At 33.7% G+C, this 20,067-nt stretch overlaps 2 protein-coding genes and 1 long non-coding RNA gene across 3 annotated transcripts; 1 reads left to right on the top strand and 2 right to left on the bottom strand.

Moving 5' to 3' along the window:
• Window positions 1-4,976: 4,976 nt before the first annotated feature.
• Window positions 4,977-11,243, bottom strand: LOC104099923 (uncharacterized). Its single transcript, XM_009607058.4, has 2 exons — window positions 10,842-11,243; window positions 4,977-5,702 (listed from the first exon to the last, which is right to left on the bottom strand). Exons 1-2 carry the CDS (start codon window positions 11,010-11,012, stop codon window positions 5,331-5,333), a joined length of 543 nt encoding a protein of 180 aa, XP_009605353.1. The 5' UTR covers window positions 11,013-11,243; the 3' UTR covers window positions 4,977-5,330.
• LOC138909089 (uncharacterized) lies at window positions 9,171-10,174 on the top strand. The gene is made up of 3 exons (XR_011415606.1): window positions 9,171-9,520; window positions 9,644-9,679; window positions 9,957-10,174. It is a non-coding gene; the product is annotated as an uncharacterized lncRNA (long non-coding RNA).
• Window positions 11,244-13,527: 2,284 nt separating the features above from the next.
• LOC104099924 (probable inactive receptor kinase At5g67200) lies at window positions 13,528-16,720 on the bottom strand. Its single transcript, XM_009607059.4, has 2 exons — window positions 15,163-16,720; window positions 13,528-14,223 (listed from the first exon to the last, which is right to left on the bottom strand). The coding sequence occupies exons 1-2, from the start codon at window positions 16,580-16,582 to the stop codon at window positions 13,628-13,630; spliced, it is 2,016 nt and encodes a 671-aa protein (XP_009605354.1). The 5' UTR covers window positions 16,583-16,720; the 3' UTR covers window positions 13,528-13,627.
• Between the last annotated feature and the right edge of the window lie 3,347 nt (window positions 16,721-20,067).

Genomic DNA, 20,067 nt, shown 5'->3' with positions numbered 1-20,067 from the left:
TATGCGAAAGTAATGTTTGTCATCGATTTGGCTTGAGATTTTGTAAAGCACATATAGATGATCATGGTCCATTCATGATGTGAATGTGACAACATGTGATTTATGAATAAATATTCATTCGTGGAAGAATATGAACGTGCTAGTGTTGGTGAATATACCACTCACCTCTAGAAGGAGGTTTAAGATGAAATAAGAAAATAATGTCATTATTATGACATGAATGATCATTGGTTAAGTACCTATTGTACGCCAAAATATTTTTTCAATGTGATTATTAAAGGACAACATTAATGCAAGAAACATATCTTGCATATAATTTTGAATTTGCTTCATTCTCGTTCCCTTAAGAGAATGTGGTAGCAATATATAATAAGTCTGAAAGAAGACAAAATAATTACCGTGAAAGTATCAATGGATGTGGACGTGACAATAGACGAAATTATAATCGTCATCATTGTGGTAATGAGAATAATAAGGATTCTCAAAATAATCTTTCACTGTGTGAAAGTAATGTTTGTCATCGATTTGGCATGAGATTTTGTAAAGCACATATAGATGATCATGGTCCATTCATGATGTGAATGTGACAACATGTGATTTATGAATACATATTCATTCGTGGAAAGATATGAACGTGTTAGTGTTAGTGAATATACCACTCAACTCTAGAAGGAGGTTTGAGATGAAATAAGAAAATAATGTCATTATTATGGCGTGAATGGTCATTGGTTAAGTACCTATTATACGCCAAAATATTTTTGCAATGTTATTATTAAAGGACAACAGTAATGTAAGAAACATATTTTGCATATAATTTTGAATTTGCTTCATTCTCGTTCCCCTAAGAGAATGCGGTAGCAATATGTAATAAGTCTGAAAGAAGATAAAATTATTACCATGAAAGTATCAATGGATGTGGACGTGGCAATAGACGAAATTATAATCGTCATCATTGTGGTAATGAGAATAATAAGGATTTTCAAAATAATCCTTTACTATGTGAAAGTAATGCTTGTCATCGATTGGGCATGAGATTTTGTAAAGCACATATAGATGATCATGGTCCATTCATAATGTGAATATGACAACATGTGATTTATGCATACATATTCATTCGTGGAAGAACATGAACGTGTTAGTGTTAGTGAATATACCACTCACCTCTAGAAAGAGAAGGTTTGAGATGAAATAAGAAAATAATGTCATTATTATGGCATGAATGATCATTGGTTAAGTACCTATTGTACGCCAAAATAGTTTTGCAATGTGATTATTAAAGGACAATTGTAATGCAAGAAACATATCTTGCATATAATTTTGAACTTGCTTCATTCTCGTTCCCTTAAGAGAATGTGGTAGCAATATGTAATAAGTCTGAAAGAAGACAAAATTATTACCGTGAAAGTATCAATGGATGTGGATGTGACAATAGACGAAATTATAATCGTCATCATTGTGGTAATGAGAATAATAAGGATTCTCAAAGTAATCTTTCACTATGTGAAAGTAATGTTTGTTATCGATTAGGCATGAGATGTTGTAAAGCACATATAGTTGATTATGCTCCATTCATGATGTGAATGTGACAACATGTGATGTATGAATACATATTCATTCTTGGAGGAATATGAACGTGCTAGTGGTAGTGAATATACCACACTCACCTCTAAAATGAGGTTTGAGATGAAATAAGAAAATAATGTCATTATTGTGGCATGAATGGTCATTGGTTAAGTACCTATTGTACGCCAAAATATTTTTGTAATGTGATTATTAAAGGACAACAGTAATGCAAGAAACATATCTTGCATATAATTTTGACCATGACCATAATGGTATGACTTTCTCCTTGAAAGAGATATTCACCATATGGGTGTTGATGAATATGTGTTAGTACAAAATTAATTGAGAGCTTTGGAAAAGCCAATTATCACTATTTTGGAGAAATAAAATTGATTAGCAATAAGGTATTGTGTCATAATAAGTCTAAAAGAAACTTATTTAGTTTCTAAAGTGTTTGCGAAAGCGGTTGGTTATATTGAGATTATAAATACAGGAAAGACTTAATATCTTCTATTACTACAACTTGTAGCGGGATAATATGTATGTGAAAAGTTACCCGCTTTATTCTCCAGTTTGTACTATACAAATAAAAGAATGCCACAATAAACTATAAGTTTATTGATATAAAAACTCATATAATAATAAACTTTGAGTTTATTGATAATTGCACACGTCATGGTGTAAACCTGAAGTTTATCAATATTGATAATTTATCCAGTTGGCATAACTGGTTTAGCCATATTAATATAAGTATGATGTGCAAAAATAAAAGAGAATTCACATGGGTACACATTAAAGAACTAGAAAGTTCTTTACGAATTCTCTCATGTTCCTTGTTCTCATTAATTAATAGATCAATATCAAAGGTGAATATGGGCTCATTCACCTGCCATGTATATAACATAAGATGCACCTATGAGATGGTTACAAGTGCGATTATTATTAACTCGCACCATGGTGTTAGTCAAATAACTTGCTCAATAATTTAATTTAGAGCATATTCCAGATTTTTATTCAAGATAGTTCATCTTGATAAGTTGGTTTAGCAAAATAATTTATTGAGTGCCTCAACTTAATAACTAAACTATTGCTTATTAGAACAAAGGTATCTATATCAGTTTGATATACGTTATATACGAAAATATATTACATTCTCCCCTCACAAGTTGTTTAGGGTTAGGAACCAAATAATTTCATATTATTATTATGTGCGGTGTAATTTTGATTAACACCATAATACACAAAGGTGGATTTCCAAAGTTAAGGAAGCAAGTTAGTTTTTCTAACATGAGGGGGAGACAAGATAAAAATTGAGAAAAAGTTACGTGGAATGAATTATCATTTGTACATCTAGATTCTCGAATAAGAAAATATGAACTTGAAGTTCATAAGAAGATAATTCATCTACAATATATTGCAAAGCATTCTAGATGCATTTGCTGACCCAAAGAATGTAACTATATTCTCACTGTAAATGTTCATATTAGAATAAGTCCTAGAAGGACAAAGTCTAAGGTACGCTTAAAGCGTATAAACAAATCGGTTTCAAATAAAATTCTTGATAAAAAAATATGAGCAAATGATCAAAATGATCATAATAAGGAGGCAGGTGATCTAGAAGATCACATGACATAATACTTCATAAAATCTCAAGAGAGTTTCAGGTACCTGAAAATGTAAATGAAGAGATTTCTATGTCGTGTTTTTATGAAAAAAGGTGGTTGGAACTGATATAAAATGTTCGCCGATTACATCTAAGATAACGCTAAATATATATGAGGATCTTAACTCTGGAGAAACAATTCAAATAGAATTGGTTTCATATAAAAAACATGTAGTTTTGGACCTGCAGTTCAAACACTTGAAAGTATAAAGTCAATGGTGTGTGCAATCACGTTTATCTATCTTATATGTCTAGCATGACATGAAAACTTGATGTAATAAAAGTCCATTTATATGACTTATATGACTTTACTTATGACAATCCCTGAAAGATTTAAATCGCTTAAAGCATATACAATTCTTGGTCCTGAAGTACCATATCCTAAGTGCAATTTGTGCACATATGTATCTTACAACAACAACAACATACCCAGTCTTATCCCACACCGTGGGGTCTGGGGAAGGTAGTGTGTACGCAAACCTTACCCCTACCTTGTGAGGATAGAGATGTTGTTTCCAATAGACCCTCGGCTCAGGAAAGCATATGTATCTTGATATAACTAAAAGCATGATAATGTAATAACGAGAATACCTCTATGGAGATATTGAAAAGGCTATTCTACGACATTATATGAAGACATTATATATCTATCAAGAATGATTATTTCAAGGTGTAACATATTCATTGGAGTTAATATGGATGATTTATTCACCAAATCTCTGCCGACGTCAATATTCAAGAAGCTAGTGTACAAGATCGGGATGCGAAGGCTTAAAGATGTGAATTGATGCTCTCATCAGGGGGAATTAATAGTTAATGCGTTGTACTTTTTTTTCCTTATAAGGTTTTGTCCCACTGAGTTTTTCTTGCAAAATTTTTAACGAGGTAACCAAAAGGCGTATTCCTAAACATGTGTACTCTTTTTCCTTCACTAGAATTTTTTCCCACTGAATTTTATTTTAGTTAAGGTTTTAACGAGGCACATTATTTGTTGGATAAACATTCAAGGGGGAGTGTTATAAATAGAATTGTATTTAAGCTGAATGTCTATATTTAGAGAGATTTTAAGGTTTGTTACTTGGTGGCTAAGTCATTTTCTCCTATAAATAGAGGGTTCTATTCCATTGTAATTCACCCCAAATCAATAAGAGTTCTTTCTATTTTCCTATGTAATATTTTTCTTTTATTGTTTTATAACAGTATCCATGTAGTAGTGTAATTTTTGACACTTCATGCTTCGGGGGACTAATTTTTCCCTCTCCCTCCCTCCCTCCCCCCCCCCCCCTCTTCTCTCTCTCTGAGTAACGATATTAACCTAGAGTTTATTCATCACTGAAGCACTCCAAAAGGCAAGATGGACAAAAGGTGATTATTTTTCGGGTACAGCCATTGACTCTAGCTGCAATCAAGAGTTTACCTAAATCAAGGTAGTTAAACGAACTTCAAATGGCTCCCTATTAGATCAGTCAAATTAGTCGAGAATTTCCGTTCCCTTAAGCACACCACCAAACCGGGAAGGGGCAAAGGACCCAAACAAGCGTTGCTAGTCTGAACTCCATAAGAATTACACGAGTATTTATGTAGCAATCAATCGCGATGTGAGAGAGGATATTTGTATTTCTTTTAGTGATATGTTTTGGAAGTTGTTGGTCATGCTACTAGAACGACTTACAGCAAGCAGAGCAGTATTTAGGCTGCTAATCCTAAGAGCCAAAAAAGATTGTTAATCATAAGTTTGGCACAACCATAATTTACAAGCTCATTCTAGGTATATGCGTATTATTTGATAACATCTTAAACAGCACAAAAGTGCACAAACACACTCCTAGAACCGAATACATTTCCTGTGATCAATATCTAACCATATGACGTTTAGTACTACCTCAGGCATTCATAACTTCAGCCACCAAATTGGCCATGTAACGCTTATAGCAACATGCCTTTAGAGAAAGTACATCTGCAACCAAGAGCAGGTTATGTATATAGTAGAAACTACCACCTATGGTGCGCCAGCAACATGCACGAGATATATGCCTCTCATGATGAGTAATGACATAAAAAATGTAACCAAGCAAGGAAATGTACCCCATCAAGTAGCAAACTGTCACATTTTGCAACACCAGAATGAGTAGTGCTCATCTTTGCGGTGCGCACTAACTAGACCCCCACACTGTAAGCAGACAAAGCTGGTTCCATCAGAGAATGCATCAAGCATTATCTGTTTTCTGCCAGTTTCAGCTAGTATTGAAGTTCCATCAACATCTACTTCAATTGGTTTATCCACTGTATTATGTTCATGTTCATAAGGCTGGGATACAGGAGGCATGGCCTCAGCAATGGCACACTCAGCAAATAAAGAAGCCAGCTCATCTGCAGCCACACTTGCCTGTACTTTATTTCTGTACAACTCCTGGGCACGATTAAGGGCTTGAAATACAGCTTGCTCACCGCCTTTGGTTCTCATGGCCATCACCACCTGTTACCTCATTTAATTAGTACCAAGATTAACATGAACACAGACAGAAAACGAGAACTTTTCATAACACTAATGTCAGCGAAAATCTGAATATATATGGTACAGAACTAATTGTTTTTGGGCGTATACCCCGCTAATTTTTGCAACTCAGAGTCATGAGGTCCATTTAACGGCTAAAAGCACCTTAACATGAGATCAAGATAACGGATACAAGCCAATGCTTTCATCTTCTTCTCCCACCCCCTTCCCCCCACAAAAAAAAACGCAAACGTAGAATCTCTATTCTTGCCAAGTGTAAGATCCCGTTTGGGTTGGCTTAAAAAAAGTAGCTTTCAGCAGAAATAGTTTTTAAGCCAAAAGGCAATAAGTTGGGTTGCGCAACTTATTGCTTTTGGCTTGTTTTAAGCAGTTTTTAACTTATTTTAAGTACTTTTTTGACTTTGTCAAACACGGAAAAAAGAACTTAAAAGCTGATTTGATCAGCTTAAAAAACAATCCAAATACCCTCTAAGTGGTCCTTTAGCCACTTGTTTCCATGAGCAACCTAGCATAGATCTTATGCATGGACGTCACATTTCTTATGCACAAGCCGTTTGTCCAAATATTGTGGAATATCTCTAAATTACCAATATTTCAAAAGATTTCTTACAAATGGCTATGCATGAGAGGTTATAAGCAAGTGGCTAAGAAGACTAGCTAAATGATTTCATGTATGTTATGGACAAGTGACTGCATGGCCTATGACACTTGTCATGACAAGAGACCATTTTACATCTTATAATTAGCTAATCATAACCACATTATTTGCAATCATAAGTCTTCCTTCAACAACTCTTTCACCCAGTTTTTCAATGTAAGAATATTTCAAAAGATGTTTGACAAACGGCTTGTAGGTAAATCTATGCATAAGCTATTTGTTTAAGTGGAAAATGGATATGGACGAGTGGTTTCATGTTTCGCTAAGTGGCAAGTGGACATGATCTAAGTGTCTTGCCACTTAACATGCAGCCATGACAAATGGCTTCTTATAAATACTCCATTTTTACTCCATCATGAACACACAAAATATTGGCCTAATTATGGCTTCTTCATGCCACACCAATAATTGTTACTTCCTCTGTCCCAATTTATGTTTCATACTTTCTTTTTAGTCTGTCCCACAAAGAATGTCATACTTCCTTATTTAAAAATAATTTAATTTTTAAATTCCTACTTTACCCCTAATAAAATGAATTACAGCCACACAAATATCTATAGCATATTTTAGATCACAAAATTCAAAAGTCTTTCTTTCGTTCTTAATCTTCGTGTCGAGTTAAGCACTGCCACATAAATTGGAACAAAGATTGTACTAATTATTACTCTGTCCTAATATCTACTCTCTTCAGCCTTATTTTCTATACAATCAACCTCCCTACAAACATTTAGCTACACTTATCTTATCTTCTTTTCCACTCATAGGTTATTGGTTCTTATTTAAATTTGATGTTCTGCTCCTTCTTCCGTCAGAGGAAGGCCTTTTTAATCCCGAGGAAACTTTTCATCCTGCGAAAATGATTTTAGATTGTTGGAAAGCAAGTGAAAAATAATCACTACAAAAAATAATTTATTTATGAGGAGATAGACATGGAGCTTGAGTCATGTTAGGCATTGTCCTGTTTCTTGAGATAGTGTCTACCACAACTCAAACTCCACATGTATCTTCTCATATATAAATATTGTCAATATGTTTCCTAACTTTCAACAATCTAAGAAACTAAATCAGTCAGGATTAAACAAGCTTTCCTCTATGAGGGGGAAGGAAAAACAAAATTAAAATAACAATCCAACAAGTCAGCAAAGCAAAGAAAAATAAGAAAAGGTACAGTTAAGAGTTTGTTCAAGAAAATAATCACATGAAGAAACACCTGGTGTAAAGAGTTATTGAAGGATGCTTATGATTGCAGAATAATGGGATTATAATTAGTTATTTATCATACGTGAAACGGCCTCTTATTATGACAAGTGTCATATACCATGAAGCCACTTGTCTGTAACCTCTAATGCATGAAATTAGAGGCGTAAGCAGGATTTTTCGTAAGCGGTGTCAATATTTATAGAAGAGAGGAGAATAAATAATATTAATTATCACATTACCTAACAAGAAATAGTCTTAGTTCATTGATTTTGTTGAATCTTAAGCTAGAAGAGGTCATGAGTTCAATTCTACCTACTTACATTTTTTTAACAATAGAAGCTCTCTCAAATATTTGCAAAAAAAATGATTTAGTTGAGGTTTGAACCTCTAACCTCTTAGAGCAAAATTAGGAACTTAACCAGCGTTATTTAACCAGCAAAATTAGGAACTTAACCAGCGTTATATATCAAGTGGAGTCATTTCTTTTATGTTATTATTTCCGTACGTATTACTACATATATCTCGTAAAAAATTTCAACGAAACGGTGTCGCATGATACCGCTTCGTTCCACGTGCAGGGGCGGATGCAATGTGGCAGTTACGGGTTCAATTGAACCCATAACTTTCGACGAGGAGTAGAAATTTATGTGTAAAAGTTCATTAAAATTGCAAAAATAGTAGATATGAACCCATAACTTTAAATATATAATGGGTTCAATGTTAAAAAATTTTAAACTTGAACCCATAGATTTTAAATCCTGGATCCGCCTCTGCCTGCATGAAATCATTTGGCTAATCTCATTAGCCACTTGTCCATAACTTCTCATGCATGAAACTATTTGTCAAAAATCTTTTGAAATATTGGCAATTAAGAGATATTTCAAAAGATTTGGCACAAGTGGCTTGTGCATGAAATGTGACATCCATGCACAAAATCTGTGTGAGATAGCTAATGGCCTTGAACAGTAAAATGCAGATAATTAATAGTAACACTTATTAGAAAATTTTAGATAATCCATACCACGTAGGCCTCAAACCTAAGGAGGTTTATGAGGTGACAAACTGACAATAACACCAGTACAGTATCTTTTTTACAGTTACACCACTACAAAAACTTTTTGTTCCTTAAATCTTAGGCATATAGTACACTACAGAATCTTATATCATCCAGAAAACAGTATGGAATAGCAGATATGCTACTTCAGTTAAACTGGAACTGTTTGAGACATCCCAATAAAAAAAAACTAACACTGTTGGTACTAAAAAGGGCAGCCCGGTGCATTAAACTCCCGCTATGCGCAGGGTCCGGGGAAGGGCCAGACCACAAGGGTCTATTGTACTAAAATATTAAATGATATCTTAGCCCGGGGCGGTGTCAATCGACACGGCTTCGACGGAAAATTTAAGTAAATATATGTATTAATACTGTGAGGAAACAGATAAGTAAGAAAAGTCTTGGCATGTTGGTGGTATGCCTGAGTTTGCTCTAAGAGGTCAGAGGTTCGAACCTTAACTAGCACATTTTTTTTGGCAAATATTTGAGAAAACCTCTGTAGTTAAAAATTGTGACGAAGTAGAATTGAAATCCGGATCTTCTCTAACTTAAGACTCAACAAACCAATAGACTAAGACTATTTCTTGACTACAAGTATGATAATTAAAGTTATTATTCTCGTTCTTCTATAAATTTCGATACAAATTGCCATCTTAGCATGTAAACTACATTTCATTTCTCCTCTAATCATGTACTCATCCCAAAGCGACGAAGCGATCGCTTTAAGCGAGAAGCGACGCAAAGCGATGGCTGCTCGCTTTTCCATGCCTGAGGCGACTCGACCACACGAAGCGCTCGCTTCAGTCGAAAAAGCGCGAAGCGACCTTGAAGCGAGAAGCGCAGAATCGCTCGCTTCTGTTCAAAGAGGTCAGTTTTTTAAAAAGAAAATGTTTGGGTCTGTTTTTTTATTATACAAAACATATCCCTAAGACCAAAGTGAAGACCATTTCTCTCTTCTTCCCAAAATCAATTGTTGTTGAGTACTGCTAGGGTTCAAGTCGCCAGAGACCTCCTCCAATACTCCGGGTAATTTTTCTTCTTTTTTTCTTCTTCTTTCTTCTTCTTCTCCTTCTCCTTTTTTTCTTTCTTCTTTCTTCTTGTTCCCGTCCAGGTGTCTGCTCACAGCTAGGGCAGGCACGATTTATTTTTCCTTTTATTCTTTTTATTTAGTATTTTATATATATATATATATATATATATATATATATATATATATATATATATTATTTTCAGTTTATTTGATTATGTTTTTTTCTTATATATAAATTGAACTCTTTGATTATTTATATTGTGTCTTTGCAAGGTTTACATTATGTTTTTTAAGAATTGCGCTTCACTTCAATGAAGCGTGCGCTTCGCTTTGCGCTTCGTTTTTGAAGCGAGGCGAGACCCTGTCGCTTTTTTGCGCTTCTCGCTCTCAAAAACACTGACTCATCCTTCATTGACATAAGCCAGAGTTAACAGGCAATGAGAATTAGCCACTGATATGGTGTCTTACCAAGCAGCTACCTGTATTGGAATATTTTGACAACATCCACCATTGTGCCTATTCAACCAGCTAAACTATTAGAACATATCGATGAAGTGTCTATTCTAACACGTCTAACAATCTAATATCCATCAACAGAGATGCTCTTAGTGAATCTTCAGTGACAATGATTACAGGATAGTGTACCTCACATTCCACAATAGGTAGGTATGAATCTCTTTCTTACATATTTCAAAAGTACTCTTGCAAAATCTACACAACTTCATAATGCCATTCCTAAGAGATACATGAATGTCAGAATGAGTAGCCTACAATCGTCAGCTAAATCCAAGTTATTACAGTGTACTTTTCGTCTGTCTGGTTTATATTATACAAGTATCTGAGATTATTTAAATTGGTGATTAGTAAAGAGTTAGAATTATACCGGTTTAAAGTTGGTTATTAGCTAAAAAGTAATTTTCTGTCAAAATAACCTACTAATATTGAATATGATCATGAAAATTAGTATAAACCAAAAAGTTAAATTAAATCTGCTAAAAAATGGCGACAAAAAACACTAGCATTTAGATAAAAATTCACCGCTCACTCAATAGTTAAATTAAGAGACAGTTAGCATTCATTTCCAGTTAAACAAAGAATTTAAAATCATATACTAAAATTTCAGAAGACGAGGCTAAAGGTAGGGAGAAATGAGATTACCGCTTGGAGAGCCTGAGAAGGCTTGCCTTGATCGATAAGCTGGCGAGCAGTAGTGAGCATGCCTCTAACGACGTCGTATTGGCCCGAACTGGAATGCAGTTGTGACGGTGGAGGTTGCGGTGGCGCCGCCGTGGACTCCGCCTCCATCATGTCAGTATCCGTACTGTCCATGGCATTTCAGTTGCACTTTGCGATCTGTACTTTCGTCGGTGAAGAATACTTTATCTCTGACTCTTATTGTACTGAAGGGTTAGTATTTGATTGGAGGTATTAGTAAAAAGAAGAAGATAAGAGAAATGGCGAAGAGACAAGCAGATGTTTCTAGCAATTTCTGGAATATTTGCCCCTTCCCACCCCCCAACACTCATCTTTCCTCCTCGGCTCTTCTATCATCGTCCCCTTGGCTGATTGTTCTCTTATTGGGCCTTTTGTTTTATGGGCTTTTCACACCTAGGCCCAATTAAACTACAGTCCAGTGACCCATTAATCCATTTTTTTGTGCGTAAAAATTACATGGTATAGCTAATGTATACACTGTATTTAGCATACATAAATACACTTTGACATAATTATAATTCGTAACTATTCTTTGTATTTTGTAGCAAGGTAAATACAGTAAAGTCACATACAATGATACAATAATTGTATGTATCATTATATTTTAGTATGAATACAAATGATACATCCAATTAGATCGAATGAATACAAGAGATACAAGTTGGTAATAATAAAACAGTAGCTACAAATGATAATTAAACAAACTATATACATATGGTTATTAGGCTCTAAACTGTAGTGTTTTATAAAAATTCTTCCTATATAAAGGTAGGAAATTAGACAAAGAAAAAGTATATAAAGGTAGGGAAGACTCACATCTAATATTGAGGCATTTAATTGATTAAAGTTATGTATTGTTTGCCACTCCTCGAGGTCAAGTAGGCATATATTAACCTGAAACGGACGTGTGTTTAGTGTTAGATCGAATTGATTGTGTTGCTAACTTTTCTGCTACAAAAAAATTTGAACAAGGCGAACAATGGTGAAAGATTGCTAAATTCGAATTCTTGACACTATTGTTTAAATTAATTATGATCTTTCGGTGATCGAACTAATCATGCAAGGACACAATGACCCGTTACTTGATTACATAATATTTACATTTTCCGTGAAAACTAATATATGGTACCAAAGTTTATTGACTCGCACAATTTAGGAATCAACAATGATGAATAGTCGGAAGACTTTGTTTCCAACTTTAAGCAGATGAATAGGTAGTTTGGTAAGTTTGGGAAATGGTATTATCGGGTATATGTGGTCCATGGTTATTTCTCATTTGGGCAAATGAATAGATTGTGATTGTTATTTGCTCATAGATATACATCAAAATCTATTTAAGGTAAGCTAAGAAAAAGTGAGTCATGAAATATTTAGTTATTTTGGTTAAGACATATATAGTGAAGGTACATGACAAAGGGACCATTGAAAAGGGAAATAGTTTCTTTCCTTTCAATTGTTATGTTGATTGGTGAAATATACGTTTCATCACATGTCATGAATTGTTATGTTGATTGGTGAAATATACGTTTCATATTGTTATGTTGATTGGTGAAATATACGTTTCATCACATGTCATGAAGCATAACATTATCTGCTATAAAAAATACACCACGGCCATACTATATGCAAAATTCCCAAATCTATATCCACTCTTCATATTTATTAGTGTATAGTTCATACTTCGATTTTGGTTCATTATCAAATTCATTGATTGAAGTTAAGAACTCGTCAATTTATGTTGATAATGGTTTTTTATCAACCTTGTCTATTTTTTGTTCAAATTCTTCATAATCAGTATTCCAAAAAAAGTTAGTATTCTAACGGTGCAGAGTAACAACATGCTTGCTAGGATTATATAACAACTTAAGATGATTTCGTTTGTTCAATTTTCCATTACAGGAACCAAAAAAAAAAAAGGGGGGGGGGGGGGGGGGAGTTAAATGGCAGCTCAATTCGAGTGTAAAATACTGTGTGGTAGATGAGGCTGTCCACACCATATTAATTTGTTCATGGGTGAATATATTCATTTGTCCAGCTAACACAATTGAGTTTTACTTTACCTCTTTAACTATAGACACCTACTCACCTCTATCAAGCCACAAAATAATATGGTCTAATTTATTTTTTATGAATTCAACCTTCAATTACTGAATGAGAAGTAGCTCCAACAGCCAACTAGATGCCAAGTTGTATTTTTTCTTGAACTTTACTAGATGTGCATTAAATATTGTATCACTTTTACTGGAAGCAACTAAATTTGCTACCCTTTTCCGTAAAATTATTATGATACTCCCATCTACTACCAAGATTCAATTTATAACATCATAAAGTTTTCTAAGAGATTATAGAGAAAATAAATCAACTTAGACTCTTGAAAAAAGAAATTGGGATACCCAATGTGAAATAATGGGATAGTATTTAAATAAGACGAGTTACTTATGAACATGCTAACAAAACTAGTCTTTAATTTCCCCCAAACTAAGAGCTCCAAAAGTTAAGCAAATGAAAATCCGTATATAGTCTTGATGTTTCTGCCTTTTTAATTTACTTTTTTTAAGCTTTTCTTTGAACAATCATTGAATCGAGGGTTTATCGGATAAGGTCTGGCTACATATTACCCCGTATGGGATTCCACGAAATTTGTTGTTGTTGCTTTTCCAATGAACAATCAACGGTGTTTAGAATATAATACAGATTTAACTTTATAACAAAGATTTAGTAACTAAAAACTAGGAGGTGCCAGTGAGGAGGTCCATATCATGACTATCTTCCATTATTACAGATTCTTTGATCTCTTGTATCATCTTTAACACTTGCCACATTGTAGGTCTTTGCTCTGGTGAAGTCACTCTACAAGCCATAGCAACTTCTAGAAGCATTTCCAACTTATTATCTTCTCCACTTCCGTCATGATCTTCTCTAGTAGATTTCACCCAATGGATCATATCATCTGGCATTAAATATGGATGTTCTGAGGGATGTTTTCCTGTTAAAAGCTCAAGCAAAAGAATGCCAAATGAATATACATCGGACTTGGCACTGGCTTGGCGTTGCTGGTGGTGGTTGTGACTCAACTTTCGAATTTCTGGAGCTTTGTAGGCTGCAGAATCGGGGTCGTCGTCGTCCGAGGGGATGGCGAGGACCGAGAGGCAATAGTCGGCTATGCAGGCCTCGAAATCGGAGCCGAGGAGGACGTTAGAAGACTTGAGATTGCCATGAACAAGCCTCCATGCTTGGTGAATGTAGGAAAGTCCTTGAGCTACGTCCTCGGCTATTTTCAAGCATGAAGTCCAGTGAAGTGGCTTTGCTCTTGATGACTTGGAACCTGAACACGTGGCACATTGACCAGTCAAAGTACGTTTCAGATGCCACGTCAGATTGACCCAGTTTTGAAAACTAACTAAATTCAACAAAGAATCAACCTTTGCATTAAATATGCGACGGTGGTACTGACTACTGAACACTATTCTTTATTACTTTAGCAATGCCGAGTGCTGACCCCCACAATACTATTAACTTCAAGTTACGCAATCACACGTGAAACATAATTAAAGTTACATTCTTAAATCAGATTAAATAAGTTTAATAACACTACTACCTATGATTAGGACACTAAACAAACATAAAAGTATTTTACGAAGACAGAAATCGGTTTCCAATGTCGTCAGGGTCAGTGCAAGATGCTCTGTGTCTGTGAAAACCTTGGGGTTGAGGAACTGCAAAAATAGGAGTACAACCCTATTTGATTGAACAGGGTGGCGGAGGTAGAAGTTGAGCCAAAGATTCAACCGAATCTAAAATATTTATTAACTTTTGTACAAATTCAGTTATCATTAATATTTATCGTTTTAAAATTAAGAACTCATTAGCTCTGACAACATACTAAAGTATTGAATTACTTAATTTATTTGTAGAGTATATAAACCCACCTCTATAATTACAATATTATTCGGATAAGGCAATTATAAATAAACAAGGAATCCTTCAGAAGAAAGCTTTCATCAGTGGGGCACTTTTATAGGTATTTGAAATTCTTAGTACCATTTTATGCAACATTAGTACCACATCTTTTATTTTAAATTAATGTAAATCTTTACATTTCATTTTGATGTGAATTTTTTCCACTTCAAACTAATGTCTCAATGAAAAATATCATATAAATGAGAGCAAATGTAATACTGCTCAAACTCTTCCTTACTTGTCCCCGCTAATCTCCCACCGTCCAATAAATGAGGAATTAAGAGCAAATGGAGAAGAAACGTACCATGAACAAGAGAGAACAGGCTACCATTGGGCTGGTAATCATAGACCAAAAGCCTTTCATCCCTAGCCTGAAAATAAGCCCGAAGTGGAACCAAATTCGGGTGTCTAAGCCCGCCCACTGATTCCATATGCTGCTCAAACTCTTCCTTACTTGTCCCCGCTAATCTCCCACCGTCCAATCTCTTCACACAAACAATTAAACGGTTATCAAGCACAGCTTTATAAGTGGTCCCCATTGTCCCTCTACCCAAAAGCTCAGCTGAAGCTCTCATCAGCTGCTCCAGCGTATACACCTGCACCTCACCTGCACAGAACATTAAGCTCCCACTTTTCCCAATCACTTGCTGCATTCCTTGTTGTACTCTTTTCACCTTCTCTTCTAACTCATTATTGTCTTCTTCAATTCTCATTACAGCTTCTGCATTGCCACTAACACTTGGATCAAATGCACCTTTCTGGGTTTTTTCACCCAGTTTTTTCGTCGCTAATGCTAATAATATTACTGAACATATAAGTATTAAACAAGCTGTTGAAACCCCAATAATAAGTAAAGATCTTTTATGGGTATTTTTTTCTTTACGGTTTAAAGCAACCCCATTTTGTAAATCCTCGTTCTGACCGAGTTCTGCCGGAGTTTTCGGTGGCGGCGGTGTAATTTTGGTGGCGGCAGCCGTGGAAGGGCTGAAAAAGGGTTGTATTGCACGGCATTCTTTGTGTATGATTTCGCCACAAAGTCCTATATTATCTGAAAAGGATGCCGTTTTAAACCGGGATAGTGTCTTAGTTACTGGAATAGGACCGGACAGGGTATTGTGAGAAATGGTAAAGATTTGGAGTGAAGATTGGTTCAGCGGTGGGACTGAACCGTTTATCCGGTTTGAGTCAAGCCGGAGATAGTACAACCGGTTCAAGTTGTTGATAGAAATGGGTACTGGACCGGTTAGATTGTTGTAGGACAGATCAAGAGTTTTGAGCCTGTGAAGAGTAAAAATAGAAGGTGGTATTGAACCAGTGAAAAAGTTATGGTCAAGAAAGAGAACTTTGAGATTAACAAGGGAAGAAAGATCAGGAATGGGACCAGTAAGTGAGTTATTTTGCAGACTCAAGACTCTTAGTTGATCAAGTTTAGACAATGTGTTAGGAGGAAATGTACCACCTAAGCTTAAACCTTCAATTGTAACACGAACCACTTTCTTTTCTGCACATTGTACACCTTTCCATTTGCAGAATCTGAAACTTCTATTAGCAGAAAACTCAAGTTTGTTTCCTAAGTCAGCTTTGTATTTGAATGCTAACAATGCTGAAGCATCTGAAGGAATTAACAAACTAGTGGAAGGAGAATGTAAATGAGAAGAACCAGTAGTTAAAGAAGATAAATATAAGAGATTAACAACTACTACTAAGAGCTGATGTATTTTCATCTTCTCTCAGTGCAAGAAGGGAAAAGAGTTGTTGGGGGTTTAAAGATTGAATTTTTGCGACCCTTTTTTTGGTTTTCTTTTCTTTGCTAGCTCTATAATGTAGTCTTACATTATGCAGATAGGTTTAGAGGTGCAATACGTGACAAAAGAGGTGAAAGACTGAAGAGAGGATATGGCAAAGGCACAGTCAGATTCACGTGAAGATATGAGAAAGAAAAAGAGAAATGAAAGTGAAAAAAAAGGAGGGTGGGGACTTCCAATATTAGCCTGGCTACTTCTCTCTGTTTCTGTGTCATGCCATCGCCATATGTTTGTGAAAATTGTTATAGTAGTACTCGACTACTCAGTAGGTCAGTACATTACAGTGTTTTTATAATACTCGTAGTAGGATTTTATGGAGATTTGAAAGGACACAGGACGCACTCCAATCTGGTTATTACGTCTGTTGTTTTATTAGTCGTATTTGATACGTTGTTAACTAAAATTGGTATCTGGTCATTACAAGGTCTGTCGTATTATGGGTCGTATTAGTGGTAACCGGTTCTAATGTTACAAGAGGTAAGGCCGTGCGTTAGGCCCCAAATTTGGGGGCCTATTTTTTAAAAATAATAGATTTATAAGTGTTTAAAATATAATATTTAATATTTTTAATATAAAAGTAGAGTTTTTAATATAAAAGAAAGAAAAATCTTTATATATATAAAAATAAAGTAATAATTTGACTTACTTAAAAATTGGTAGATGAATAATTTTCTAACATTTCAATTTTTTAGTTTTTACTCCTTCATTAGAGAACGTGTAAAATTTTTACTCTCTTTTTCTTAATTTGTTCAAGTCAATCTTTCTTTTTATCAATCTCTTCTTTTTTAAATACATATTTTTTGTCTTTCTCTTTATTATTCTTACTCATATTCTTTCTCCAAGATTTTATTAATTTAAGTGTTCAACAATACTTTTAAACTTTAAATAGTTTTATACTTCTATTGCTCTATAATATCTTATCTAAAATCAACAATACCTGAAGAAAGACTAAATGAGTTGTCTATAATATCGATTGAAAAAGAATTATTAGAAAAAGTTGATTATAAAAAAGATCATTAACAACTTTATATCTCAAAAAGCCAGAAGATTAGATTTCAGATAACAATATATCTTATAACTTTATTCTAAAAATTTAGGTCTCGTATTAAATTTTGGCCTTAAGCCCAGCATGTGTTTGAGCCGTACTGGTAACATGGTCAAGTGATAAGATACATACTTTTCTGTAAGCCTTTTTTTATTTTATTGGGCTTGTAACAGTCAGAATGAGTATATAACCCCACACATGGTAGTGCAATGTTTCACTCAATAATCAATCTTATTTTTGAAGCCAAATGAAACATCACTTGGAAATGTAGGTATACTCGAGATCGACTAAAGCTTACATGAAGATTTTTTTGTTTTTGTTTTTAAGATTGTTATTATCGTATCTTCAAGGATTAAGCTCATTACTTACAGGTTAATGGTACCTTGTGTTCAAAACTCCACATAAGCAGTAGAACTATCATTTTAACTCTTTTTTTTTGAATTCCAGCCCCAAACACAACGTTTATGGCTGATTAGCATTGCTCTTGACCATTTAGCTATTGACTATTGTGACATTACAAGTATGGACTCTGATGTCGTTTGTTAATTCATGAGATTTTAACACTGTAGAGCAAATATATAAAACTATATAAATAAATAGCATAACTTTTGATTTTTTTTCAAAACTAGTCTTATGATACGCGTGTTGCGCGTGTATACTATCTAAGTGGTAAAAGACTTTTTTAAAAACATATTAATAACTATTGTGCTTGAGTTATAAAATAATACTATATGTTCCTAAAAATAATAAATAATGATGCTATATACATCACGGCCACAAGAGAAGTTCTCAATCATTAATCAATACATTCAACTAAAAAATTGTTCCATATTTAAATTTTATTTTATACTAAATAGATATAAAGTAGTGCTTGAGACGTATCCTATTAATCATTACAAATTTACACACAAAAAAATATTTTTCTCTTTTATCTTTGTAATCTTAAAATTCATTAGGTAATGAAATATCTCTTATCTTTGTAATTTGATTCATTAGGTAATGAAAAATCTCTCATCTTTATAATTTCAATTTCGTTTTGTTTATCTTACTTCAATAAATAGTTATGATTAAATATAATTGTAATTATTGATTTTTTACTATATGTAAAGCATTGTTATATATATAATCTATCAATATCATTTTATCAATTTAGTATGTATAGAAAATTTAGGAAGGAAATTTAATAATTGAACGTGCGTTTTGACATGACCTTTTATCAGGTTAAAACATGCTTAAAATAAACATGACATTTAGAATTCGAAAATTCCATGATCAATACAAATAAAAAAATAAAGGAAAAAAACACACAGAATAAAAAACAAAAAAGAAAAAAATACACATACTATATTCACTCAAGTGCTTTAAAGAATCTGGAGAACATATAGACGTTAATGAATTAATAGACCATAACAAATAGAGAATCAACCAACAAATCTATTCTATAATCAATACGTTTTCACGTATCAAATATTTTGAAGACAAAGATTCTATATGAAAAATACACAAGAGTTTAATATAGACAAAAAATCAATTTTTACTTCATAGCAAAGGAAAACTAAAGATACAAAAAAAAAGGCCGAACTTACGAACCTGATCAAGAACCAAATGATCAGTACTAATGATTTGGTTGAAGGAAACCAACTCTAACTTGCGATAAGAGTATATGTAATAGTTTTATATGTTAGACTTTGACATGGACTCAACAATAGATCTATCAATCCCCAATCACATTATAAGGAGGTGCAGAATATTCCGTAATTTTTGTCAAGTTGATACTAATTGATAGAAGTTATTTTTGTACTAAATTGTTCACAAAGGCAACAGTTATGTAGAATTTTATTTTTGGTTAAGTATTTATTGTGCTGCCAAACGGAGAAAAAAAGACTTCAAAATGTCTAAACCTAAAAGAATACTAATTATTAGAAAAATAATTATACGTCTAATCCTAAATATTAGGAAAATATTTAAATGCCTAATTCTAAATATTAGAGAAATAAGTAAATAATTATTTTGTCTAATGTGAATTCTATTTTTAATGGATTAAAAAGGCAAACGATATTTCGCTAAGGGTTTTCGTGCTTTTAATATAGTATAGATTAACAGATTCATTTACTTTTATGGCATATTCTAATAGTAGTTACGGTTAATGATAGACCACTAATTTAAAAATTAGTTTATAATCTTATAAATATATATCCATTTATCTTTCATCCTCTTTAATACATTTCCGTTGCTCTATTAATAAATATAGAGAAGTGCTTGACAATAGGGATGGCTAGATGACCACATGCAGGTTTGGTTTGTATTTTAGTTCTTTCTTACTATTTATAATTGAGTATTGGATAATTTTAACTAAAAT

The sequence above is a fragment of the Nicotiana tomentosiformis genome, chromosome 4 (assembly GCF_000390325.3).
Source record: "Nicotiana tomentosiformis chromosome 4, ASM39032v3, whole genome shotgun sequence".
NCBI classification, from domain to species: Eukaryota; Viridiplantae; Streptophyta; class Magnoliopsida; order Solanales; family Solanaceae; genus Nicotiana; species Nicotiana tomentosiformis.
This window is presented reverse-complemented; position numbering and strand designations above follow the sequence as displayed.

What these genes read in the sequence shown, in the direction of transcription:
- LOC104099923 (XM_009607058.4), bottom strand. Translation starts at nt 11,012, where the DNA reads ATGGACAGTACGGATACTGACATGATGGAGGCGGAGTCCACGGCGGCG. An exon ending in CTTCTCAGGCTCTCCAAGCG is followed by an intron (nt 5,703 to 10,841) that starts GTAATCTCATTT and finishes ATGAGGTAACAG; the next exon opens with GTGGTGATGGCCATGAGAAC.
- LOC104099924 (XM_009607059.4), bottom strand. Translation starts at nt 16,582, where the DNA reads ATGAAAATACATCAGCTCTTAGTAGTAGTTGTTAATCTCTTATATTTA. An exon ending in CCTGTTCTCTCTTGTTCATG is followed by an intron (nt 14,224 to 15,162) that starts GTACGTTTCTTC and finishes CCACGTGTTCAG; the next exon opens with GTTCCAAGTCATCAAGAGCA.